Source organism: Phyllostomus hastatus, unplaced genomic scaffold (assembly GCF_019186645.2).
Source record: "Phyllostomus hastatus isolate PE091 unplaced genomic scaffold, TTU_PhHast_1.1 phas_scaffold_193, whole genome shotgun sequence".
Taxonomy (NCBI): domain Eukaryota; kingdom Metazoa; phylum Chordata; class Mammalia; order Chiroptera; family Phyllostomidae; genus Phyllostomus; species Phyllostomus hastatus.
Window position 1 is genome coordinate 13466056 of NW_025334015.1, and position 26358 is coordinate 13492413.

General features: G+C 57.4%; 1 protein-coding gene across 2 annotated transcripts; it reads right to left on the minus strand.

The window, feature by feature from the left end:
- Positions 1-24764, minus strand: SLC37A2 (solute carrier family 37 member 2). Of its 2 annotated transcripts, XM_045860215.1 has the most exons (19): positions 24376-24764; positions 11258-11339; positions 10703-10796; positions 10497-10575; positions 8746-8881; positions 8242-8318; positions 7280-7446; positions 6760-6797; positions 6309-6461; positions 5932-6022; positions 4414-4476; positions 4021-4106; positions 3529-3577; positions 3291-3364; positions 2956-3034; positions 2721-2818; positions 2393-2457; positions 2126-2182; positions 1-757 (listed from the first exon to the last, which is right to left on the minus strand). In XM_045860215.1, exons 1-18 carry the CDS (start codon positions 24432-24434, stop codon positions 2152-2154), a joined length of 1521 nt encoding a protein of 506 aa, XP_045716171.1. In that variant the 5' UTR covers positions 24435-24764; the 3' UTR covers positions 1-757; positions 2126-2151. The 2 variants fall into 2 exon arrangements, with proteins under 2 accessions (XP_045716171.1, XP_045716172.1); XM_045860216.1 differs by lacking the exon at positions 2126-2182 and having other exon boundaries at positions 24376-24754.
- Between the last annotated feature and the right edge of the window lie 1594 nt (positions 24765-26358).

Consider the following 26358-nt stretch of genomic DNA (forward strand, 5'->3'; position numbering starts at 1 on the left):
GACCACCGACACTTTATCAAAACACTGGCGTTTTTATCAAAATACACACTGGTATTTTCCGTCGTGCCCCCCCCCCCTCACCCCACAGCACTGCCCCACGTGTTGTCTTTGCTGCAGACGTGGAGGGCTGGGGTGGGGGGGGCGGAGAGGGGAGGCCCTCACTCTTTGGGGTGGCACAGGCACCAGCCCAGAGCAAGGGCTCCAGCTCCCACTTTGCCCTGCCTCCAAGGGTACAGACAGCCCTGCGCTTTAACCCAGGTGGTCAGGAGTTAGAAGCAGGATCAAGAACAGCAGACAGAACGCAGACAGAACAGCTGGTGGACAAAGGGACGAGGAGAGCCTGGGTAGCCCTGCAATCGGGTCAGAGCCCCATCGTAGGTGCCAGCTGATCACAGAGGCTCAGACTTCACACAGAAGGGACAGCTGGGCCTTTTGGGGGCCTTGGCCCTGCAGCCTCTGCCTTCTGTGCCAGAACGAGAACAATCAGGGGTCTGGGCAGATGTTTCCGTCAGCCAGATGCAGGCACCGCTGTCCCTCAGCTCCAGCCTGTCCCTCTGCCTGGCGTCCTCTTCCCTCGAAGGCTCCCCCAGCTCCCAAGCGTCCCTGAGCGCAGCGCTGGGCTGGCTGGCGTCATCGGATCAGCAGGCTTGGCCTCAGCAGTCTGTGGTGGTTGGCCTGTCTGGCCCGGGGAGCACTCGGGGACCCAGCTGGGGCCTTCTGTGCTTCTTTTCCATTGGGGCCTCATATTTCTTTATACCTGAAGGAGGAGGAGAGGGGCGGTGGGAGAGTGAGACGAGGGTCCATAACCTCCTGCACCAGCAGTGGAGACAGGGAAGGCAGATGCCTGGGGTCCTCCAATAACCGCCTTTCATCCTCACCCTGTGCATCGGGGCTTCCTCTCACCTCTTCCGCAGGGAACAGAAGGCCCCGTTAAATCTAAAACCTTACAATGTTTGCACCACAGCTGACTGCTTTAAAAAGCAACACTGTGTATCACATGTCATCTCAGCCTCAGATCAACCCCGTCAGGCATTTAGGGAGAAGTGTCTCCATTTGACACGTATGGATGTGGAAGTTCAGAGAATTAAGCCCAAGGTATTGTAAGATAAAGGTAAGCGAAGAAGTCGGGACTGTGCAGGGTTCTGGTTCCAAGCAGGGTGCTCATTCTGCTCCCCACGCACAGGGACGAGCTGAACTCTTAGGCACATGGGAGTCCTGGGCCTCCGTCCTCTCACCTCTCAATGAGCGTGTCTGCCTCTCTAGGAGGCTGAAGGGGAGCTAATCTCTCTGCACCAGGCTCCTTCCAGGCCCGGAGCAGAGGCTTCCTAAAGTTCGTTCTTTTCCCGGTCTGCTTCTTTGTGACCCCTCCCCTGCCCTCGGCCTGGAGCAGGGAAGGCAGGTGGAAGCAGCACTGGTCCCGCGGCCCAGGCCCCCTGCCCCTGCAGCGCAGGGCAGGACAGAGGTCTCCATGGCTCCTGCTCTCAGCTTCTCTCCCCTGACCCTGGATGAGGCCTTCCCCCAACAGTGTGCTGGTTCCCACAACCCACATCTCCGTCCAAACCAGGTCTGAGGCTCTGCCAGCTTCTCCTTTGCAAGAGGAGAGCTGGGAAGGCCAGGGCCGACCTCAGCACCCCAACAGAGCCCGCCTCTCGCCACCGCTCAGCCAGCAGCCCCTCTGTGCAGCCTCCGCGCCCACCACCAAGGTAGCAGACAGAGAGCACATTGGCCAGTCACCAACACTGATTTGATTTTGTCCCAGAAGCTTTGATTGGGTATTGATTCTCTCTGCACACCACGGGCAGAGGGGCCCAGGGACCCTTGGGTCAGAACTTCAGGAGCACGGGGTTGGGTTCAGAAGGAAACTGGTTTCCCAGGCTCTGCCTCCTCTGCCCTGGGGCGTGACCGAAGCCCTGCTGCTGTCCCAGAGAAGGGGCTTTCGGCCTTAGTGGATCTCAGACCCCTTAGGAAACACGTCCAAAGCACCAGGCTCTACTTGGGCTGACAGTCTCTGGAACTGGCCCCAAGGAAAAAGAGGAAGTTGGAAAAATCACACGGACAGAGAGAGGATTTGCATGCAGGACCCGCTCTGATGGCACATGAGTTGCAGGTTGCAGGACATACTCACAAAAGTCATGGGACTTGAGGAAACTACTACCGCATGGGGGTTAAGGCCAGACAAGAGCTAGGGAGACACATGGGACAACACAGGGCAGGTTAGCGGCTGGGGCAGGGGCAGGGGCAGGGCGGGCCTTCTCGGAACTCGCCCAGGGCGGGCTCCGCTTTCCCCAGGTGTGCGCTGCAGCTGGGCTCAGGCTGGGCGCAGGGCACCTGACCGTGGTTCTGAAGTGAGACTGGGGGTGAGGGGCAGGGGCCGGCTCTGCAGAGGACTCACCCGGTGTCTTTGCTCAGGGCTGACTTCCAGGCCACAATCTCTTTGTACACCAGCCGGCAGAGGAGCTGGGGGAGGCCCAGAGGGAGAGGAGGACATCAGCCTGGAGCACATGCTCAGGCCGCAGTGCTGGTGACCAGCAGTGGGCAGGCAGGAGGGCAAGGAAGGGCTGGGCCCACAGCCTCACTCAGCAGGGGTCACCCGTGGCAGGTAAAGTGGCTCTTAGTGAAGTGCTGCTATCCCAGAGCTCCTGGGGGACAATGCTCAGGGTTCTAGCCTGGTGGGACGGGACACCCCACAACATCCATGTGGGCACCCCAAGAAGCCTCACCAAGCAGGCCAGGACGTCTGCGGAGATGAGCATGTAGAAGACGTTGTTCCATCCCGTGGGGGAAATGAGCCCGGCCAGCAGGGGCCCCAGGGCCGCGCCTGTGGGGAGCACAGTGTCAGGGCAGGGGACATGCCAGGGGACCCCGGGCCCCGCCCACGTGATGGCTGCAGTCCATGCAGTGAGCCCCAGACCGGGCTCAGCGCTCAGTGGCCAGAAGCCAAAGCCGGTCACGGACCTATGGACCCGGTGCCGTCAATGATGGCCGTGACGGTGGACAGTGCCTTTGCGTTGCCCTTCAGGCTCTTGTGAGTCCCCTGGGGAGAGAGAGCCGGGTGAGGGCCCGGACCAGGCCTGAGAGGCACGGACCCGGGGACAGGAGGCGCTGGGGGACAGGGGGCGCTAGGTTGAGAGGAAGGGGTGGGGAGCCATGGCAGATTCTGAAGGACTCTGAGGATCTTGTCTGTGTAGCCGAGAAACAGGGAAAGGGCTCTGGGGAAAATGGACCGGGAGACAGAGGCCCTGACCAAGACCCCAAGTGACCCCTCGCTTCGGGGAGGTGGCGGCACTTACTAGGTCTGCAGAGACGGCAGTGGTGATGAGTGAGTAGGGGCCGTTGACCAGGGCCCCGCAGATAATCAGCATGACTGTGGGGCAACAGAGACAGCCCGGTCAGAGGCCAGGGGCCATGGCCAGCCCCTTCCCCGCAGCAGGGTGGACCCCTGACATCAGACCGAGAACCTCGGCTTCCCTCAGCCTCCCACCAATGTCCCCAAGGCAGTGCCTTTCCTGGGGCCTGCCAGCGTCTCACCTATGGAGATGGTGATCCCGTTCTGGCCAAAGTGGTTGTACAGGAACAGCTGGGAGAGAGCAAGGGAGAGGGGGAATCACACCCAGGCTTCCCCCAGGCCGGCCCCCTGTGACAGACCAGCCCCCTGTCACGGGCCGGCCGGAGCGCCAAAGTCTGGAGCAGCCCACTGTGTGCTGCCCTGGAACCCAGCAGCTCGCCCTGCCCCTTTGCCTTCTCACACCCAGGCCTCTCGCCCTTCAGATGTCCCAAGGGTGGGGGGCGGGGTTCTAAGACGTGGTAATTTATTGTTTCCTTTCCCCAGAAAATCTCTCATATCTAGCCTCAATCTCCTATTCTTCCCTTGGTCCAGAAGTTCATCAGCTGGTCTGTGCTTCTCCACCAAGGCCAAAGGTCACTAATCCCAACTCTGAGACTGGGTCTCTTTGCTGTGCACAGGTGCACCCTCTTCAGCAGCCACACACAGGTACACAGGCACAGGCAGGTTGTACGCACCATGGGGGCGGCCAAGATCAGCATGACGCAGCAGGTGGTGGCTCTGCCGTTGGTGTAGTCGGAGATGATCCCCGCCAGGATGCCGCCTGGAACACAGACCGACTCAGGCTGCCCCGGGCCCAGCCTCCCACCCGCATGGTGCCCCCACCTGGGCCTGGTCACCCCGCCCCTCGAGGGCCTGGGCCTGGCCCTCCCGAGCCCGAGGAGGTCTGCCTCTGACGTCCTCCTTGTACCCACTGCTTTCGGGAGGACCAGACTCCAGGGCTGTCCTTCTTAGGGCCATATAGTGGGGCAGGAGCCCAGGTCACATCCCACAGGCAACCTGTCCCTTCCTTCTGCACCCCCACAGGAGAAGACGGTGCAGCACAGAGGCCATGCAGGGTGGGGCCTCACCCATGATGCCGCCGACATCGAAGAGCGTGGACAGGTCCCCTGCCTCCTTGGCGCTGAAGTGAGCTGTGGAGAACGCAACAATGCAGTCAGTCCCGAGGGCTCGGGGCGGACGTCCTGGATGGTCACAGCCGGAAAGACCAGAGCCTGGGGCCCAGGCCCACGGCCTCCTTCTTCAGGGGAAGCAGTGAGAGCCTGCTGGGAAGTGACCGGCTGAAGTGACTTTCCAACAATGTGGCCAGACCCCCTCTCCGGCCCCCAGCCTGACCCGCCGTCTTCCCGGGCAGGATGGCCTTGCCACTCAGACCAGCCCTGCCCTGAGAGCACTGGGACCTGGCCCGGGAGCCCGGCCCACTGGGCACCTTCCCATGGGGATAAAACTCTCCCCGAGCCTTGGCCCACCCAGACGGCTCCTGCCCTGCTGCTGGCTGAGTGGTGGGCCACCACCAGGAGGCTTCCCATCCACCTGAGGTCTCTGCTAACGCACAGGGCCAGGAGGGAAACCCAGGAAAGGGTCCCAGGCCTTGCCCTAGGATTAGGAAAGGACTCTCCAGAAGCTTGACTGACAGCCCAGCCCTCTGGGCTGACTCATAATCCAAGGTCAGCACCGAGGCCACAAAACAAAGAGTCTCAGGTCCATGGAGCTGCCCTGAGGCTCCACCTGTATTTTTGTAAGACGCCCCTCAGATAAGAGGTCTGGGGCAAGTTATAGCTTGAGGTTTGGCCCTGACTAATGCCCACAGTATCCTGCTTAGAGTGAGCACGGTATATGGCAGGCAGCCTTGGCCCTTGGCACTCTGTGGAGGGAACAGCGCGGCCCGGGGTGGGGGCCGGGGCCCTGGCGCAGCTCTGAGGCTCAGGGACTGGGGCAGGGTCCGCTCCCTGCGGAGTAGCCGCCTGAGTTATGGAACAGAAAAGACTCAGGCCGGGAGGACACAAACATCCTTTTCAACCACAAAAGGGACCTCTCCTCTGTCCGTCCTTGGATGGGGCAGAGGCGGGAAGAGCAGTCCGTGGGGCGGGCAGGGGCAGGGGCAGGGCAGCCAACCCAGCACAGGGCAGAGCCCCCTGAGGCTGCAGGCAGGCCCTGGGAGAGGAGAACAGTGTTCCCCGCCTGGGCTACAAGCAGTGGGTGGCTCCCCAGGCCTCTTCCTGCGGTTGGGAGAAACTGTGGGAGGCATTTGAAAGGCAGGCCTTGTCTAGCACCCTCTGATCCCACCCTCAGTTGGCTGAGCAGGTGGAGGGGTGGGTCTCTTCTACGCTGATCGGTGGAGAAGTTAGCGAGGGTTACAGGACAGAGCTCAGAGTTCTCCCCCCATTCCCAGGGGGAGAGGCAGCTGGAATCAGGGTGTCGGGGGCAGCACACAAGGCTTGACGTTCCATTCAAAGACAAAAATCTCTTCTTGCCCTACAAGCAGTTCGGCAGGGATCCCTCCAATATCCCAGACTAATCTGCATCACATAACAGGCATCCTGTCGGACCGGAGACCCTGCCTCACCTCCCCCTGCCCCGGGACTTACCCACATTGGAGATGTAGAGGGGCAGCCAGTAGAGGAAGGTGTAGCTGACCAGCTTGGCGAAGAGCAGACACAGCGAGAACTCGATCACGCCCTGGGAGGCACAGCAGAGGGCTCGGTGAAGGGGGCGCTCCCCGAGGGGCAGCCAGGCACCACCCAGCACCTGCCGCCCCCACCCCACGAAGCCCCCCCAGGCCACACCCACTCTCGGTAGAAGCACTGCCCAGATGCTGTGGCAAGACAAGCTCCCCGACCCCACCCCAGGCATCTCCTGTAAAGAAACCCTGGACACCACAGGTCCCCTGAGCATCCCCATCTCCTGCTGTCCTGCAGAAAAATCTAGAGAGCCTCTCTCTCCCCTCCGCCCCTCAACTCCTCACCGGGATCATGAGTGCCCCCCAGAAGCTGATGGCGGCTGGCTCAGCGCTCGGCTCCTTGGAGGATCCGGCTGCCGCCTCCAGGCTGCGCTCCTTGTGAGAGTAGGGGTTGCTCCCAGGGTCCTCGGGGTTATTCTGGTGTTCTTCCGGCCCACCCTGGACAGAGACGAGGCCCTGCTGTGGGCACGCCCGTGTGCCACCTCCTGCCAGCTAGGGGATGACCCGCCCCGCCTGAGAGGCAGGGGCTCCAGAGCGGGAAGGCGTGCGTGTCCCTCCCCCGGGCGGGACTAACCACCCGCAGGCCCCTCGGGCTGGTGAGGAGCCAACCCAAGGGCTTGGCATCGGGCCTGTGCTGTAGCTTTGGGCTCAGGGCTCCCCCCTCTGGCCCCCCAGGCCTGTCTAGGGGTGGAGTGGGGGACAGGGTGCAGGCAGCGGGGGGGGGGCTCATACTCACGTGGTGCTGAGGGGGGGAGCAGTCCACATCTTCTGGGTCTGAAAATGAAAACCTTCTAAGAAACTTTCCTCAGGTCAGGCCCATTCCCTTGCACTGGGGCTAGTCCCCAGCCCCAAACTGGCCACAGGAGAGAGCAGGAAGGGGGGTGGTCGTGTACCGGGGACCACCTGCCGGGCCTGGCTCTCCTGGCAGCCGGCATCGCCCTGCTGCCGCCCCAGGATTTCCGTATTCTCCCGATACAAAGCGGCCCCACCACCCAGCCAGGCTAACTCTCAGGCTGGCAGGGAATGGGGCTGAGACCAGCCAATGTGGGGGTGTCCTGTCCACCCCACCTTCCCCTTTCTACCCCTCAGATCCAGCCCCATCTACACATGGGAACGCTGAGGCTCAGAGAGGCTGCTCGTCCCACCTGGAGTCACACAGCTGGCCCCCGGCCCCCGGCCCCATGACCCTTACGCTTCCCGCCAGAGCCAGCTGCCCTCTCCCAACATGATGGGCCCAGGGGAGGGGGTCCGCTCACACTCGATGAGAAAGAGGAAGGTGAAGACGCCCATGGCAGCAGTGATGATGCCCGGCACCACGAACGACAGGCCCCAGGGCCCGCCCACCCAGACGCCAGCGATCAGGGTGCCCAGAATGTTGCCCACAGACGTGTGCGAATTCCAGATGCCCATGATGAACCCCCGCCTGGAGGGAGAGGGAAGGGAGGAGAGCAGAAAAAGTAAAAAGGCGAGCACAGGGTTCCTCTCGCCTGCTCTTGCCAAGTGCGGGAAGCTGGCTGCCGCAGTCTCCGTGCTGGGACAGGGGGCGGGATGGCTGGGACCCAGGGAGGGGCAGCCGGGCCTGCAGTCCCTGAGCAGCACACAGGGCTTCCTAGCGGAGCTCTTGCTGTCCTCAGGGGTCCAGCCCCCAAGGTCTTCTTTTCTGTTTCCCGGTGGCTGTAACTCTTAAAGCACCAGCCCTCCCCCTGTCCCCGCCCCCCCCCCCCCAGCCACCTCCACAGTGTCTGAAGAGTTTTGATTGATACCGCCTGGGGTGTGCTAATGGCGGTGGGGGTGGGTGGGTGATGCTGCTAAACATCTGCAAGGCACAGGACGGCCCAAAGCTGAGAACCATGCAGCCTCCAGTGTGAAGAGTGTCGAGGGCGAGAAACGCTGCTAAAAGGGACTTTTTTTTTTTGCACAAAAGCCAGTTCATGAAAAAAGAATACAGTCTTACAGACTTCATTTGTGCCATCAGGAGAAATGGAAATTCATTTAGTATGAGGAAAAGTATAATTAAGGTTGTGTTTTATGGCTTAAAACCTTGTTAATGGAAGATTAATACTGCTTTCTGGTCACTAAAATGTTTGTCTCCCTGAGCACATGAGAATCAGCAAAATGGAGACAAGTTTCTAATTTTTCCCCTGAAGTTACATGAGGGGGCCACGAGTGACCTTCTCACTTCCCCAGCCTTCCCAGGGAACCCCCTGCTCACACTCACTTCCCCTTCCCGAACCAGTTGCCGACGCAGGTCACAACCGAGGGCCAGCCTGTGGTCTGGACGAGGCCATTACAGATCTGCAGGGAGAGGAGTGGCAGATGGGACGGGCCTGGTGTGCTGCCACCTCCCTGCTTCGACCCACCCCAGGCTGAGGGGGGTCAGCGTCAGGGTTGAGGGGCCCCCACGGACCACCGTACAAGCTCCCCTGCCCCTTGCACACATACACACACACCCCTAGCGCCCTCTGGCCCAGATCCTCGGCTGCGGAGGCCCGGCCTCTCCAGCATTGTGAGTGAGTGAGTGACACCAGGGCGGGCCCCAGGGCAGACTCAAGGGAGCAGAAGCCCAGCCTGGGAGGTGGGGGTAGGCCCTGCAGAACACCACAGAGGAGCAGCCGTGTGGGCAGGAGGGTGGGGCCCAAACCGTGACCTGGGAGCGGCGGGGAAGGACCAGAATCTTTCTGTGATGGAAACAAGAGGCCGAAAGCAAGACGGAGGCTCATACCTGAATGAGCACAAAGTACCAGAGCACGTGGATGTTCCAGAAATAAGCCAGGCCGACGAGCGCAGTGAAAAGGCCGCTGAGCAGCAATCCGGCTGTCAGGTAATAACGCAGGGGCAGCCGCTCCCCAAAAACCCCGCTGGAGAAGACAGAGTTAGATTTGTGGTTAATCCTCGCTGTCTGTCTGTGCCCTTCCATCCCTCTGCCTCCACTTCTTCCCCCACCACACCGCTGGAGCGACCCTGACCGAGGTGGCCACCGGTGACCTCTGCCGTTGCCACAGCCAGGGACAGCCTCTGTCCGGCACTCACCAGGCTTCTCCACTTTACTTGAAACTACTGACCACCCTCCTAGCAGTGTTCTCTCTACGGCCTGTTCGGTTGTACTGTTGCCAGTTGCAGCCCCTACCCCTGGCTGACCACAACTTCTCATTGACTTCCCCCAGGAGCAGTCTGGGATCGAACCTGAGGCCTTTACGGTGTACGAGGGCGACACTCCAACCAGATGAGCCACCCGGCCAGGGCTCGAGGAGCAATCTCTCGCAGCACTTTCGTGGTTTTAACTGCCACTGAGTGCACACCCTCGGTCTGTTCTCTCCCTCCCCCAGGGCGGCCGCACCACACACAGATCCCCTCTAGACGTCAGGGCTGGGGGCCCCCAAACACTTGACATTCACAACTCTAAGACTGAACTCCTCTGCCTCCTTCCCCAACCCAGCGCCTTTCCTTGTGCCCTCGTCAGGGCGAATGGCACCCCACCCTTGGCCACTCAGGCCAGAAACACCAGAGGTGCCTCAGTTTCCCGCCTCTCCTTCCCACCCTTCACGTTCAAGCTCAAAGGCCCTCCCATTCTACTCTTTTTTAAAAAATTGATTGGAGAGAGAGAAAGAGAGAGGGAAAACACGATGTGTTGTTCCACTCACTCATGCACTCATTGGCTGATTCTTGTCTATGTCCTGACCAGGGATCGAACCTGAAACCTTAGCGCATCCGAATGACACTCTAACCAACAGAGCCATCTGCCGGGGGCCGTTCTTCTCTGACATGTCTCTCCAGGGTGCGGCCTCCTTCCTACCTCCATTACTACTGCTCTCTCTCAAGCGCTCCTCAAAGCTTAGCTGGACTCTTATCAACCTGTTTCTCAGCACGACCAGGCCTTCGGTCTCGCCCTCCCTTAACCTACCTTTCGTCCCCCTCGGAGTGACCAGTCTGCAGCACAAACCTGAGCACGACACCCTGCGCGGCACCCTTCAGTGCCCTCGGGGGTCTGTGTCTGTGTCACACAGGTCCTCACTCCACCACCCTTCAGCCCACATGCCTGCAGACCTGGTGCTAACCCCGCTCACCCGCAGAACCTGCCGCTTCAGGGGCTCGGGAGACGCCCCCACCCCCACCCCAGTCCGCCTCGCCTCCCTCCACTGACTGCTCTGCACCAGTGCAGACAGGATCTCCTTCCCACAGCCTTCCCTCATCCCTCTTCTCTGATCCCAGCTGGGCAAGTGACCACCTCTGAGCCACCAGACCTTCCTTTCCAGGCAAAGGAGGTCCTGGAAGCGGGAGCCGGCCGGGTGAAGGAGCAGACTCGGCGACCCCGGAAGAAACGAGAACGGCTGCACGCTGATTGCACACGCAGAAGCCTCGGTCTTGTTTCCACCTGGGGAGCCACCTGCTCTTTCACTGGGACCCCGCGCCCCCTGTTAATCAAGGGGAGGCAGCAGCTCTGAACCAGCCACCCCGGCTCCTCCTCTCTCTTACCTGATAAACATGCCAATGGCATAGGCCACAAGGAAGGCGTTGTCCACGCCCCCCAGTAACTCCTTGTAGTTGTCCTGGTCTGAAAGCAGATGGCAGAGACGAGGCAAGTGGCTTGGCTGCCCCTGCCAACAGGCCTTCCTGGCCCTGGACAGCCCTTCCCTGGGGAGGGGAGTGGGGAGTGGGGAAGCGACTGGCCCCTTTCTTACCAAACGGAGCCCAGCTGCACCACGTGGTGTCGTTGGGATCGTGGGTGGCATTGGGGGGCTGGATTATCTCTGAGCAGTTCTGGTGCAGACGGCTCTGGACAGGCAATGGGATGCACAGGTCAGGGGCCCGGAAGCCCGCTCAGCCCAGAGAAGAGCGAGCAACCGCACTCCCCAGCCACCCCAGCACCATGGCCAACCCCAATGGACTCTGCTCCTGCCTCTGGGGCCTCCTCCTGCAGGAACCGGCTACAGGGACAGGCAGCCACCTCGCTCCCTCAGTGAAGGCAGCACCCAGAGGGCCCAGGGCCCTCGTTCTCTCCACCCATCCGTAGCCACCCGCACAGTGGTCCCAGTGAATTAACTCTCGAGGAGCTCCTAGGAAAGTTCTCTGGAAAAACAGCCACCCACAAAAGGGGGAGCCGGTCAGTGAAGGGGTGGCTTGGCAATCATGGAAGAAGGATGACCATGGGCCGAGGTCCAGATCATTCCGCTGCAGTCTGTTTCCGCCAGGGCCCAGGGTCCCCCGTGTTCTTCCCCACCCCAGGCCAGCCTCACCTTCACAACACTGATGGGCTTCCTGGACATGTGAAAGCAGGCATAAATTAAGAAGGTGAGCAGCAGGATGAAGCCTCGGTACCTGCAGGAAGAGGTGGGCATCTGGATGAGCAGGCAGGTCGAGGGCCTCCTGTGCCACTCAGGCAGCCCCAGGGCCTCGGCACCCCCAATGCTGCACCTCCGGGCTCTCCTTCAGGTGCACGTGCCTCGCACAGAGGCCACGGGGAGGGTAGGAACAGATGCCTGAGGCCAGGGGGCTCGGGAGCCCTGTCTCCCAGGTCCCGACGTCCCAGTGCTTCCCACAGGGCGGGCCCAGCACCAGCACCCTGGCCAGCACAGCATGTTCCTCCTGCGCCTGCCCCTCCGTCACCTCTGCGTCCATCTGGCCTCACTGTGGTCGGGGTGCCTCGTGTATGCATGTGTGAGAGAGATGGGGGCGAGGAGCTGAAGCCTTTTATTTTTAAAATATTTTATTTATTTATTTTTATAGAGAGAGGGAAAGGAAAGGAGACAAACATCAATGTGTGGTTGCCTCTCATGTATCTCCCACCGGGGACCTGGCCCGCAACCCAGGCATGTGCCCTGACTGGGAATCGAACCGGTGACACGTTGGTTCACCGCAGGCCAGCGCTCATTCCCCTGAGCCACACCAGCCAGGGCTTAAATTCTTTTTTTAAAATGCCAGAAATGGTGGGAGCGGGTGGGAGGCTGATGGGGGAGGAGAGTCCCCATTCATGGTGAGCCAGCGCCCCTCACACGCCCAGAGCACAGCAACGGCCCGTGCATGGCCATGTTCGAGAGAGCCCAGACCGCGGCTGGAAAGACACACCCGTGGGAGCACTGCTGACAGTGTCCTCCCCTCTGTCCCAGTGTCGTCCACCCCACCGGTCAGCAGGTCATGCTTTCCGTCTGGCTCACACATCACATGTGCCCTTTCCCATCCCCCACCCCTCACACCACGCACTGGTCTGGGATGGAAAGAACAAATCAGCCAGACACCGATGAAGTTTCCATGCATGCCCCCCTGCCACCCTTCTCCTGAGGGTCAGGGAAGGGGCTCCGTGCCTCTGAGTCACCGTCTGCTTCCCCAGGTCAGCGTCAGCTGGGCAGCGTCAGCAGCCGGGAGCCAGGAAACACATGGAAAATGAGCTTCGTGATGGTCCCCCGGCCCAGGCGAAAGGGCCAGGCATTCAGAAAGACCCAAAGCCCCAGCTCAGTGACGATCTCATGGAGAAGGGCAGGGAGGAAGGGCAGGAGGGACTCGGATGCCCTTTGCATCCCTCAGCTCGATGAACCTAAGGGGCAGGTCACTGTGGCTTCCATCTGCCCTTTCTGGGATCTGCCTCCAAAGCCCAAGCTCACTGCCTTCGAATGTGTCGTGCAGACTGCCACTTGCGAGACGAAGGGGTGTTTCAGCAGAGCCTGGATTTAGGCTGGGCTCACCCCTGGACCTGAGCTTCCTGCTGGGGTTCTCTGTCTCCATTCGCTCCACTGTCCCCCATTCATCTTGTTGTAACCGGGAAGGCACACCTACCTGCCCTGCTCCATTACCTGCCTCGAAATGTCTCAAAGGCTCTCCCTTCTCTTAGGAACAAAGTTCCAACTACGATCTAGTCTGGCTTTCACATTCCTCTGCAACCTGGCGCCTCTGGCTACCAGGTCCCAAGGGGGCATGGGTTCCTCAGGGACTTGCTTTTTCCGGGGAACCTGGGGTTACTCCAGGGTGTCCGTCACAGTGACTACCACCAGCAAGCTTGGCCGCAGTAACGTTTTCCGGGCCCCACGCATTGGTAGATGGCTCAGGACTCCCAGTTCTCGGGCTGAGAGAATCCGAGGGGCATTTGGAGACGGTGCTGCTGACCTTCTTCAAAGGGCAGTGGGCAGAAGAAAACCGCAGCCTTCCAAGAAACTCCGACCCGAGCCCCGCCTGGGAGGCTGCCTGGCCTGGGGAAAGGTGGGAAGCTCTGAGTGAGGCCTCTGACTGACGGGGCAACCAAACGCAAGTCCCTCACCCTTCTTTGCCCCTGGTTTCCTCCTCCAGGGCACAGGGAGGGCAGCACCAACCACATCTATCTCAAAGAAAGGTGAGCACAATATTACTCTCCCCTAGTCCCTAGGTCCCTGTTATGTCACCATTAAGACTCCTGGGGCACAGCTGAACCTATCTCGATTGCCACATGGCAGCGGCCACTGACCCTGGTGACGAATTGCACCTTCTCTGGACCTGACAGGTCCCTGGGGCCCTGGCTCTGACCGTTCTCCCATGACAGGCCCGGCAGTGAGCCCCCTCCCGTGGCGGCGCCTGGCATTGCCCAGGATACCAGGCTGCACCTCACCAGACACGCGGAGCCCCCCGAGCACCCCGAGGGGCCAGTCAGAGCCACCGAGGGGCTCAAAGCCTAGCTTGATCGCCAGCCCCCCTTTTCCCACACTCCCACTCGCCACCAATACACGGATCCTACCCAAGCGCCAGGCCTGCCCACCTACGAAGGACCCAGGCCAGCCTCCCTTGGCTTTCTCCTGCTCATGTCCCCGGTGTTCTCCCTGCTTGGCTCCATGCCCCTCTCACCGCACTCCTCTCCCGGCCCGGGAGGCAGGGCAGCGCCGAGGCAGCAGACCCAATAATGCCACCTTCTGGGGTCCTGATCCTGTCTGGCAGAAACAAGACGGCTCCCCAGTCCACGTCCACATGCTGCCACGCACGGGCACTGCACAGGGATGCAGCGATGAACGAGAGAAACTCTGCCCTTCCGGCGCTCACAGGCCAGTGGGGAGACGGGCAGAGTTGGGGCGACAGCGCCGTAAACGTGGACAGCTGTGCAGGACAAGGACACAGGGGAGGGATGCCGGGGCCCCTGGGGTAGAGCAGGGTCAGGAAAGGATTCCCAGCGGGGAGGCTGTAGTTGAATCTTCCAGAACAAGCAGGAAGCAGCCAGGTCAAGCAGAACCGGGGGCAAGGAGCACGTCCGGGGCAGCAAACCGCGTGTGCAGAAGCAGAGAGCGTGAAATAACACTGCCTGTTTGGGGAACACCACGTAGTCCCGGATGTGCAGAAGGTGGGACCGAGCCAAGCTGGGAGGGAGGGGGGACAGGTCCTGTGGGGCCGAGTGGTGGAGGTGACGGTGACGGAAAGTCGTGGAAGGGGGCCAGGATTTTCTAGATCAGAGAGGGCTGGACACCGTGCAGGCGAAGCTGAGGGAGATGCAGGGCTCTGCTCTGCCCTCTGCTTTGGGAAGCCCGTGATAGGCCTCCTCCTGAAGGCAGGGCCAGCTCCCGCTGCCTTTGCCGTCCTGCCTCCCCTGCCCCGGGCACACGGCTTCACCTGGGGCACCCTCGGTGGTCCACGGCAGGGGGTTTGTTTCTATGGCAGAAGAGAGCAAGGACTTAGGGCTCAGGCAAAACCTGGCTTCACTCCCTACACCTGTTTGCTCCTCTGAAAAGCAGAGTTGACACCTTCCTCACAGAGCTACTGATGGGCTAGGGAGGTGAGGGAGCAGAGCTGGATGGGCTGAAACAGCCCCTGATGCTCTGTTATGGGAGGTGAGTGGGGTGGGCTGGTGCCACACTCCCCTGTGGTGGGAGTGCAAGACTCTGGATTCCCTGGAAGGTCGGGATTTGGAGGCCAGGACGCCCCCTCCTGTGCATTTCCCCAGGACACACACCTGGGCTAGCTGAACTAGCAGTGCCCTCCCCGTGCCTGGGGCACTGTCCAGTGCCCACAGGTGGCCTGCCGGGGTACCAGGGTTCCCTTGGCAGCAGACATCCACACTGACACCCTAACTGGAAGGGGTCCAGCCCTGTTCTTCTCCAGGGGCCTGGCCTAACCTCTCTCCCAGCTCTGGCCCCAACCCTGAGTCATCAACCAGGAGCCTTGGGAGAGGCATGACTCCTGGGGACGGAGGGGCGGGGGTCCTCCACGGTGCTGTGGGACGCACAAGACTTGGCACTGGCCTCCCTGGGACTTCCTGCCTGGCCTCCGAATGATGGACAGACGAGCCCAGAGTCCCACGACTGCTGCGCAAAGTGCACTTGGGGCCAGGCCTCCTCCGAATTCCGTCCGCTTTCTAAACCACTTTGGCAGCTGTCCTGAGAAAAAGACCAAGGTGCCGCTGTTCAAAGGGGACTGCGGACATCTGTCAGGTTAATGGCTGGGCCAAGCTGAGGCCACAGCAGCCAGACTCACAGCAGCTCACGGGAAGGACAGCGGCCACACTCCCGCAGCACAAACCTTGCGTTTCACTTTTCCTCGAGCAGCCCTGCCTGCGGAATCCGGAGGCCCGGGGGTGCTCAGAGGGCAGAGACACACAGCCTGGCTTCGCCTAGCTACCCAGGGTGGCTGTGAGGGGAAGGATGGCAGCCTGGGTGCGGGGTCAGGCTGGCCTGGCACGAAGGCCAAGGACCACGGACGTGTGTGGCGAGGTCCCCAGGCTGTCCCAGCAGGGGCCAACTGCCCCCTGACTCCAAGCCTTCATTAGCAAGGTCCTTGTCACACAGGATCTTGGACAAGAGGCCGAGAAGCTACGGAGAGGCGGAGAGGCGACGCTTTTCCAAGTCCCACCTCCACCCGCCCGGCACTGGTTACTGAGTAACCAAGTCCAGCAGAGAGGAGCACAGGCAATCTCTCAACGATAAGCTGTCAGTCCAACTTACTCTTTTGAAGGAACATGATAATGGCTTTATCAAGCATATTAAGACTTTGCTCGAAGAATGCCTCCCATGTGGGAGCCAAGAACAAATTGTCACAAAGTAGCAACAGACAATGAACAAACAAACAGGTTGGCCTGTTGCCACCCAAAGGACCCACCACCGGCACGACCCGAAACAAGAAACAACATAGCAGAGATGCCGACCTCCGGAGACAGGGAAGACGTCCCTTCCCCTGCGGCTACCCAGCCAGTGGTGCCCAGTCCCTGCGTCCTCTCTCCTTGCTTTGCTGACATGCCGACGGTCCCCTTGCCCATGTAAGGCCAGTGGGGACTTACACTCCCTCATCAGTAGACCCCCACAGCTCTCTGCCTTAGCCAGAGGCTGCTGGTAGGTGTCTAGGGTTTCTACAGTGGCCACGTGACAGGTTGGGCTGGCTGTGGCTGCAGGTGACCTCGGCACTTGCCCAGAAAGATCTGACTTGGTGGCCTGTCCTAGGACCCAGCGGACCTGAGAAAGACAGAGCACTGGGAGCCACAAGAACCAGGCCAGCGGTGACAGCGCCCCCACTCTACCCCCACCAAATCCCCACTGCCTCTGGGAGACTTCACGGTGGGCAAAGGCCAGCCCGGGACAGACAGCGTAGGGAGGAACCCTGGGCCAGGCCTTCAGTGTACCAGATGGAGCAGGGACAGTCCAGGTCTCAGGGACAGTCCAGGTCTGGGCGGCCTCTGAGCCTTGAGGACACGGAACCAAGAGCCAACCCGAGGAGCCCTCCCTCTGCTTGCTGCCCTTCCTCAGGCGGAGCCTCGGGCGCTTGCTCAGAGAGAGGGCGTGAGTCAGTGCTTGGCCCCGAGCTGCTTCCTACAGGAGGGTCCCACAGGAGGGGGCCAGTGTGTACAACAAGCCCAGGACTTCATAGCATAATTGAGTAGATAATAGAATGATCTTTTTTAGGAATGATTAAAACATGGGTTGTTTTCCTTGGAGAAGGAAGCTAAGTGGGGAGCCCAGAGCATTCAGACGGAATGAAAGGACCTGGCTTTAGGCTTCAGCACAAGCTTTTATTCAGGCGACTGGAATGACTTCGAAAGGGTGTGAGAGGCGGCCGTTCTCCTGAAGGCTGGGCCAGCAGCACAGATGGAATCGTGCTGATGGTGGCAGAGCCACGTCCTGCCCGGGGAGGGAGATGGTGGCCTTCCTCTCAGAATCCTGTGGGGGCCTGGCCTCATGTCTCACCCTCGTCCCCTCCCCCTGAGCAGGAAGGACCCAGGGGATGAGATCTCAGCAAGACCAGCAGTGCTATACAGCCCACTCCGCCCCAAACACCGACTTGGGGACTGGACCTCTGGTGTCTGTTTGTCTTCAGTTCTGCTGTGACTCCCAGACAGCGCCTCTCTGACCCCAGTGCTCGTTGGCACAGCTGGACTGGAAGAAATAAGGTCCTGGCCAACCACTTGGACCATTCCCAAACCCTTGAGGCCTTCCAGGGGCCAAATCAGACAGTGCCACCCAAAGCCAGGACGGCGCACAGCATTCTGGTCTGTGCGGCGGGAAAGAGGAAACAGCAGGGTGGAAGAGGAAGCAGAAGCCGCTGGGGAGAGGGCAGCAAGCACACGAGGGGTGGGGGAGGGGATGCAGGGTCACGCGCTCTGCTCTGCGGGATGGGCCCCGGCCCTGGGGGCCCCAAGGAGAGAGATGAGGATAAGGGGCGTGGCCTTCCTGGTGTGCTCCCCAGCTGTCCTCCCTGTTCAGAGCAGCCTGTCACTATCACAGCTCAGTCTAAGGGGCCCCTTTCTGCTACCCTGACCTGGTAGTTCTTTGCAGTTACCAGGAAAATAAGGCCCAAGAGAGCTGTCCGGGCAGCACCGGGACCCCTCACCCGAGGCTGTCGCACAACTGGGAAAAGAACGTGAGACTTGGGCCAAAAGAGGATGAGTCTCAGTCTCTGGCTCTGCTGCTTCCTGTGACCTTGGACAACTTGTCTGATCTCTCTGAGCCTAGTTCGACCTTCTTTTAAATGAGATAATCAGCTGCTGCCACACGAGACTGTCAGAAGGGTTAGACAAGATACAGTGGGCCTGGTAGCAGGAGCCCTCAGCAAACTCGGAGGACAGGGCCATTCGCCCTAGCAGCAGCCACGGGCCAGCCTTGGCCTTTCCAGCTCATGTGGGAAGAGTCAGCTGCTTTTGTGTGTGGGGAGACAGCAGGGTGGGAGGGAGTTCACAGCTCCTGCTTTCCTGCCTCCCCTCCCCCCATCCAGGCTCATCCAGCTGGTCCCTCCTCCCACAGGCTTCCCTTCTCCGGGTCCTGAGCTGTTCCCACTCGCAGGGCCCCAGGAAATGGGCCCAGCCCCATAAGTGCAGCCCCAGTCATGTCTCTGGCAAGATGCCCATGTTGCTAGCTGCCCCAGACATTTCAGCACAGACGTGGACACAGAGGCAGGGCACTGACCAGACCCAAAGCTGTGGAGGACTCCAAAAGGCCCTGAAGGAGCTAGCTCTGCCCCATCCGGACCCAGAGGGCCTGAGGGAGACGGGCGGAAACTCCGCACTCTCTGACTCCTGCTCGAACACGCTTCCCGGGACCGTGAGTGCTCCTGTAGCCCCCTCGCACCCAGCTGCAGCTACACCATATGCTCTTGAACAGACAGGTACACCTTCACTTCCAGGCATTTTTGCTCCACCAAGTTACAAGCTACCTTTTCCTCCTAATGAGGGGGAATTCCTGCCTCCATGGAAACTCGCAAGCACCCAGCAGTTACCAAATACTGACTGTAATCTAGCCACTGGGCTAAGTGCTTTAAGTGGCTTCTCATTCAAATGCACTAAAACCCTGTGATACAGGTTCCCTGTGATTTCCATTTTAGGGACAAAGCCCTGGAGCCTTAGGGAGATTAAGTGATTTGTCTAAGGCCAAATGGCCAGGTGATTGATTGATCTTTTCCCCCTTCCCTGCTCTGATCCGCAGGACAGCTTGGGAGTCAGGTTCACCTGGATTCAAATTCCAGTTCAGCCACTTACAGGCTGGGCGATGCTAGGTAAGCAACATAGCTTCCCTGTGCCTCAGTATATCCATGTAGGTGGGGACGCTTTGCAGTGAGCCACAAATCAACAAGGATGGACACAAAGTAAGCAAAGCAAGTAGAGGGACAGTCTGTAATTAGTGTCTAGTCAGAGCTTAACCCGAGCTGGTCACTGATCTGAGTACTTTGGTCCGCACAATACGTTATGAGAAGGTGCTACTTGGATTCACACTTTACAGATGAGGAATCCAAAGGTCTAGCTATGCCTGCTTTCTTCACCTCACTTCCACGTCCTCCCTGGGGACTTGTGGAAGCAGTAAATTTGATAATAAGCATCCACACCCTCTCTCCATTCTGATCCTTAGTTCCCAGACGGTAAGACTGTGTCTTATTCATCTTTATAGACCTCAAATCTCAGCATAATAACGTGCCCACAGCAGGAACTACAGTAACATGCAGTGTTTGATAGGAGTCCAAACCTACGTTCACAAGCAAAAAAGTGAAAGAACAGTTCTTGGGCCCTGGCTGGTGTGGCTCGGTAGATAGAGGGCCGGCCTGCAAACCAAAGGGTCACTGGTTCAATTCCCACTCAGGGTACATGCCCGGGTTGCAGCCAGGTCCCCGATGCGGGGAATGTGAGAGACAATGTGCATCAATGCTTCTCTCCCTCTCTTTCTCTCTCCCTTCATCTCTCTCTAAAAATGAGTAAATAAAATCTTTTTTTAAAAAGAAAAAGAACAGTTCTTGAGCACCCTCATTAGCCACAGGGGGTCAAGAATGGTCACATACCATGTTTATGGCCCTGGACCCAACTTTTACTGACAGGGAAACTGAAGCTTAGAAAGGCCAAGCGCAAGAGGCACGCGGCGGCGAAAGGGCTCCAGTCCACCTGGGAGATGCTGGCGAGCATGGGGGTCAGACTCCCGCTGTAGGATGTGTGTGACCGAGCTCTGTGTTTGTGATCCCTTCTGAAGTGCTGGTGTGGCTCAGGCTGTTTATAACTGGCCAGCCTCCCTGCATCCCCCACCCCCATGTTCTCTGAAATGTAAGGTAGTTTGGTTAAAGGGTACGATTCACATCTATGAATGAGACTCTATTAGGAACAATGGCTTCGGAGAGGTACAATTTTGTATCCATGGTAATAAGATGGATTTATGTTTATTAAGAAGGAAAAGGAGAAGTTTTATCCTGAAGTGAGATGGCTGGGCCCTGGCCAGGGTGCTCGGTGGGCTGGAGCGTGGTCCTGCACACCCACGGTTTGCGGGTTCCATCTCCGGTGGGGTCGCATAAGAGAAGGCAGCCGATCAATGTTCTTCTCTCACGTGTCTCTCTCTCAAATCAACAAAACATCCTCAGCTGAGGATTTAAAGACACGTCGTTTAAAATGGCTGGTTGTTCCAGAAAAAGGAGAGAACAATGAAGGACAAAACCTGAACAGATAAATCTGCAGGCTGTGAACAGGGGATTCGATTTGCTTTGAATGCCAGTGTGCGCAAATAGTGAGTCTAGAGAGAAGCAACTAAGTGTCTAGGAATTTTGTCAAAGCTGGCTCAGTTTTTCTTTTATTCATATTATTTTTAAAAAAGAGGCTATGATTCCTTTAGTATCAAATATAATGTCAATGCAAAAGTAGAATTTGATTTTCTGTCCATTACAATCATGATTTTAAAATTCAAGAAATTTCCTTGAATATTGGTTACTGGTCTGCTCTTAATGAGAGATTATAAGATGTTATTTTTTACCTGCTGTGGAATCTGCCTAGACAGCACAAATTCTGTACCTTACTAGAATAATGCTCCATACTTTTTAAAACAAATAACTCCCTTAGGAAAGAGCTGTTTCTTTATGGCATTACCTTCTATGTTCATTTTTAAATGAAATATTATCACTTTCAAATGTGTGGGACAAGTACTGTTTCTTAGCACTCGTGATAAGCATCCAAATCTCTTAGCCACTCCTGATTTTGCTTTCCCCAAATAAAATCCTAGACACAAAAGAAAAGGATATCTTCTGTGCCTAAGACTATCTCTGAGATGCCCAAGAGAGCTCTTGGAAAATCACAAAGATTAGTTCTTTCACCTTTTAAAAAGAGAGGCTAGAAAGAATCAGGTTTATTTAATATGATATTGTTGACCAACTGCATGGAAATAATTGTGAAATAAGAAGAGATACTCAACCTTCTCTAGGTTAAATTTTTTTTATCCTCACATGAGGACATTTTTTCATTGCTTTAGAGAGAAATTCCAAGGGACAGAGAAATGCTGATGGGAGAGAGAAACATGGATTGGTTGCCTTCTCGTACACCTGCAACCTGGGTATGTGCTCTGAGTGGGAACTGAACCCGTGACCTTTTGGTCTACTAGATGACACTCCAACCAACTGAGCCGCCCTGGCCAGGACTCTAGATTAAATTTTAAAAGGTAAATGTTGTTATTTATATAAACAGTTCAGGAATCGTATGTTGTGTGAGGAGTTTCTGTGGATCTCTCAGTGCCTCCTCTGGTCCACGATCTGTTTCTATGTTCCGGCGTCTGGTGATGCTGTCCCCAATAATAAGAGTATAGTGCTACTGGTCATGATTGCGGTTATGATTGGAAATGTCACCTGGGTGGCAACCTTACTTCTCGGAGTCTAACACCTTCTAGGTCAGCAGTTTTTCACCAGGGGATGTGCATCCTCACACAGGTGTTTAGGACTTTCTCAGGACTTCCCGAATCTCTTCAGTTGATCTTCTTGGTATATCCTTGGTATGTTATGTAAATTATGTCTTGGGATTTTTATCTATCTCAAGAGTTTTCCTCTATAAAAAGTATTTTCATCCATTTTTAATAAATCAGACGTTATGTTCACTGTCTTCTTTGAAATTAGCCTCATTACATTTTTAGCCACTGTCTAGGTTTTTGGGGGTGAGGGGGTGGCTTTGTCTTGTTTTGCATACTTCCGGAACAGCTGCTACACTTGCTTGTCGGCTGCATTGTTTTTGTCACAAATTCTCATCAGGTCACTCACTTTGGAAAGTTATCAGTAATAAGTTCACTTGCGCCTTTTTAGGTCTCTGTCACCTACAGTAGGGTTTTGTCTCACTCCGATGCTTCCTGAAGTCTCTGCAATCAGCTGCAGGTCAAAGGTCTTATCTTTAACGACCAAGAACTGTCTCAGAAAACACTGTACCAAGAACTTCCTCTTGGGCACAGGCTTCTGGTGGCAACACTCAGACATCTTCAAGGACACAACAATGGACTAAGTCAGGACCTGTCCAAACTCTTTCGTCAAGAAGCAGACAAGTTGTAAGATTGCTAACTCGACCTGGCGGAACAAGAATTGACCACACAGAATGGAGTGACTGCTGAGGGGTGGTTACCGTGTGCATTTGGAATACTGCAGGTGCCGTTCTCTCGTTCTCTTCTCTGGGTGTAGAAAGAAGCCCTTTCTTTTTCTTCTTAAGCTACATACAACCCAGGACAATTTAGCAGACTCTACCTTTGTAAACGGAAATGAAGCATTTGTGAATATCCTCCCTACCTAATTCCCGAGAATTCATCAACTTTTGTGGAGTCTTCTTACTCTCCATAGCAATACGGTTATTTGCAAAAATTCAGTAAGAATCTGTCCTCTTGTTTCAAACCGCAGCATTATTAGAAAAATTGTTTATGCAGCCAAAGCCTTCCCTGGAATGTCATAATCGACAGTGACACTCATTTAATCAGACAGAACCAGGCCCTTTTAAGGAACTAAGGTGGACTCTATGAAACCAATACCAATTAACCGCCCCCCCCCCCCAAGAAACTGGCTACTGTTTTCTCTTATTGGCAAATAAGGAAGGTCACTTCCTGGGCAGCCCAAGGACCTTAGGATGTTTGGGGGACCTCAAGAAAGGATGAATTTGCCCAGATTTATAGGTAGAGCAGGTAAAACCTGATTTATAAGTGTGCATGTTCTTTGGAGTCTCTCTTTTTAAAATTATGGTAAAACACAGGGTCTGACTTGAGTGTGGTTGGTAGGGTAATAGTATGGGTGTAGTAATTTATGGTTTTCATTTGAACATGTTAGCTAAAATGTCATGGTGCGCTTGAGTGTGATAGTTATGTTACAGAATTACATGCTTACAATTTTGTAATAAAAAAGGGGTGTCATTTTGCCGGACCCTGTATATGTAACATAACATTTTCCATTTTAACCATTTTTAAGTAAATGGTGCAGTGGCATTAACTCCCTTCACACTGCTGCACAGCCGCCTTCGCCAGCCGCCTCTGGGGTCTTTTCACCTCCCCGGATTGATGCTCTGTCCCCACTGAACAGTGACTGCCCCCCGTCCCCCACCCCCCAGCCCCCTGCATTTTCTTTTTCCTAGATTATAACACCTTCTGAGTCCCTCATTATGAGTAAAATAAAATCTTTAACCCATGCTCATTTTTATATCCTTATGAGAGTCAGGTTTTATCTGTTTCTGAAAAAATATATTTTAACAGTCCCAAACTCAAAAGGGACCAAATGCATCATGTACCGGAGTGGGGGAGGCAGGGAGGCATGAGGACTGTCACCAGCTGGAAGGTGCCCGGTGTGACCAGCGGCCCAGGACCACGGGGTCAAGGATGCGGGCTCTGCCGCTGTAACACCAGGCGCAGTGGGCCGTGCTCAGGGCACCTGCCCTGTTTGAAGGGGACTCCTTAAGTCCTATTAATACAATTTGGGGATTTAGGCTTGGCATTGCTTCACTTGTTTTTCAAGAGAAACCATGAACCTGGCTATTTGTGCTAAATTTCATAATTTGTAAATGATGAAAAATTTGTAAACTAACACTGTACCAACAAAAAAAAAAATGAAACACTGAAGACCCAGCAGACCCCCCAGCGGCCCGACCTCTGAAGAGGGAGCTGCAGGCTCTGCACCCCCACACCCCAACACGTGTGGTCTCCCCGGCCTCCCTTGGTCAGGGGAAAGCTACTGGAGAAGTGGCTGGTTGGTTGCTGGGGTTGCCCATCATGGGGGTGACCACCCAGCTGAGGGGCAGCTGCCTGCTCTGATCTGAAAGGTAAGCCCTCCCTGTAAGTCCCTGGAGGCCCTCAAAGCAAGCGCCCAGAACTGCTCAGTTTCAGCCTTTGTGTTATCCAAGGGCGAAGAGACCACACGGGACACTCCGCGACTCCAAAGGCCACTTTTCAGCAATTCCACCACCGGGCCTCGGCTCCCAGGCCCGCAAGTTCAACAATGTGAAAGTGAGGGGCTCTGAAGGTCCGCCCCGTGTGTGTGTGTGTGTGTGTGTGTGTGTGTGTGTGTGTCCCCGCGCGTGCGCCAGCCATTCATTTTCACCCTCCTGCCGCCCCAGCTGAGGGAGCCCCGGCTCAAGGGCTGCGAGACAGCCCGCCGCCCGGTCCCTGGTGCCCCCGCTCCCTGCCCGCGGAAGGGAAGCTGCCCCGGGCGGCGCGCCTCCCTCCCCAGCGCTGCTCACCAGCTGTCCCTGGAGAAGGTGCGGAGCAACCAGATGCCCGGAGCCAAGGAGGACCGCATCTTGCCTGCTGGTGCCCGAGGGAGGCGGCGAGGTGAACAGAGCAGGGAACAGGGCGGTGCGTCCTAGCCCGCAGCAGCTGGGTTTAAATGCCCCGCCGGCCGGCCCGCCCCGGCCGCGCCGCCGCTGGCGGGCAGCCCCCGCCCCCCGCCCCCCGGAGCCTGACCGCCCTCGAGTCCCGGCCAGGCGCAAACCGACTGCCCATCCTCCGGTGGCTGCGCCAGCCCGGGGCTTTCTCCTGCTTCGCCTCGGGCTGGGGACGCGCAGCGCACGGAACTTCTGGGGCTACTCCCGCCCGAGTTCCTCGCTCAACGCCCCACAGGGAACCGAAAGCCACAGCCCACACGTCTCAGCTCTACGTGACGCCCCGTCTGTCGCAGCAGTTCTTGCAGCGCCTTCCGGTCCCGAGAAGCGGAGGCCCGACAGAGACGGGAAACTGAGGCAGGCTGGAGGGCCGGAACTGACACCCGGTGCCCCTCATTACACCGCTGAGTGTGGGCGCCCCCCGGAGAGCAGAGGACATCTCAGGGAGTTACAACACTGGTCCCAAATACACCTCCGGCCGGGGCAGAAGCTTCCTGTCCCTCGGACCCCACACCACCCCACACCGTGTGTTGAGAAAGACAGGACCCACCACGCCCCGCACAGAGACCAGAGACGGGCCTCCGCGTCTACTCCCGGTGACAGTGTGGCGACAGCGCCGCAGCCAGTGTCTCCCAATGGAGGCAGCAGCCACGAAGGGGCCAGCGAAGGGCCAGGCTGAGGCACAGAATTCTCCGCTCTCAACAGCACCCTTCCAGCCTCTAGCCTGATATCTCCAGCGTATTGCCACCTATACAAAGAAGACACCGTGAAATCTTTGAATAGGAACCCAAGGGCGAACCACAGAGGGGTGGAGAGGGAAGTGCTCGCCCTGAGAATAAAGTTGCTAACAGAACATAAAACAGCGCTGTGTTCGTGCAAGCGGCTGTCAGCCCTGACCCCACCCTGCGCCTAGTTCCTGGGAGTGCCCAGGCCCTCGGTTGCTCTGGATGTGGGGCAACACCTCCACCAAACCGGTTAGGACCCAGAATAATGAGCTTGGCTGCCACCAGCAAAGAGAGGGCAGCGCCCCTGGAAAACCCTCTGTGCACACCAGGCAGCCAGCGGCTGGCTGTCGGGACAGAAGGAAAGACAGCAACCAGCAGAGGCCAGAAGGCAGCGGGATACAGGGGGGAGGAGAGAGGGGGTGAGGAGCCCGACGTGGGTGATGTGAAGTACACAGAGGTGCAATGCCCAAGGGAGGGCGCAGCTTGCCTGCTCCTTCACACACCTGCAGGGGGGGCAGTGGGACCTGGAGGAAGTGCTGGAAGGGACAAGCGACTGGATCAGAAACTAAAGGAAAAGATCCTCCGTTCTTACTGTGAACAGACCTATAATTTTCCAAAAATGCTTCCTATGGTTTCAGAGAATCAAACACCTGTGAGACTGGAGCTGGCCGTGCACGGCCCTTTTGCCCCCAAAATACCAGTTCCTACCGCTGGCCAGTTTCACTGACCATCCACAGGAGCTGTGGGCGGCCAGCTATCTGTTCAGCTTTTCAGACACGGCAACGAGTGTCCTCCCTGGACTTTCAAAGGGACGCAGGGGCCTGACTGCCCGAGAAAGTCTGTGAGAGTATAAGTGCCACGAGATTGAGCCACTGGGCACCAGAAGCCCAGAATGTCACCACACACACACGTGTCATTCTTTGAACATGCCAGCTTCCTCCCCTGCTCTCTTCCTAGAATCAAGACCCAGACCCTTGAGGCAGGAGTTGGCATATTAGGAGAAAGAGAGATAATTCAACCTTTTCAAGGCTTGGTGTCACATTAGGTGTCACATTTTCCTTTTCTTTATTTGTTTATTTTTAGAGAGAGGGGAAGGAAAGAAGAAAGAGGGAGAGAA

Coding starts and splice junctions, on each gene's coding strand:
- SLC37A2 (XM_045860215.1), bottom strand. CDS start 24,434: ATGCGGTCCTCCTTGGCTCCGGGCATCTGGTTGCTCCGCACCTTCTCC. Junction 10,797..11,257: donor AGCCCATCAGTGTTGTGAAG/GTGAGGCTGGCC, acceptor TTGCCTGTCCAG/AGCCGTCTGCACCAGAACTG. Junction 3,578..4,020: donor TGATCTTGGCCGCCCCCATG/GTGCGTACAACC, acceptor GCTCTCTCCCAG/CTGTTCCTGTACAACCACTT.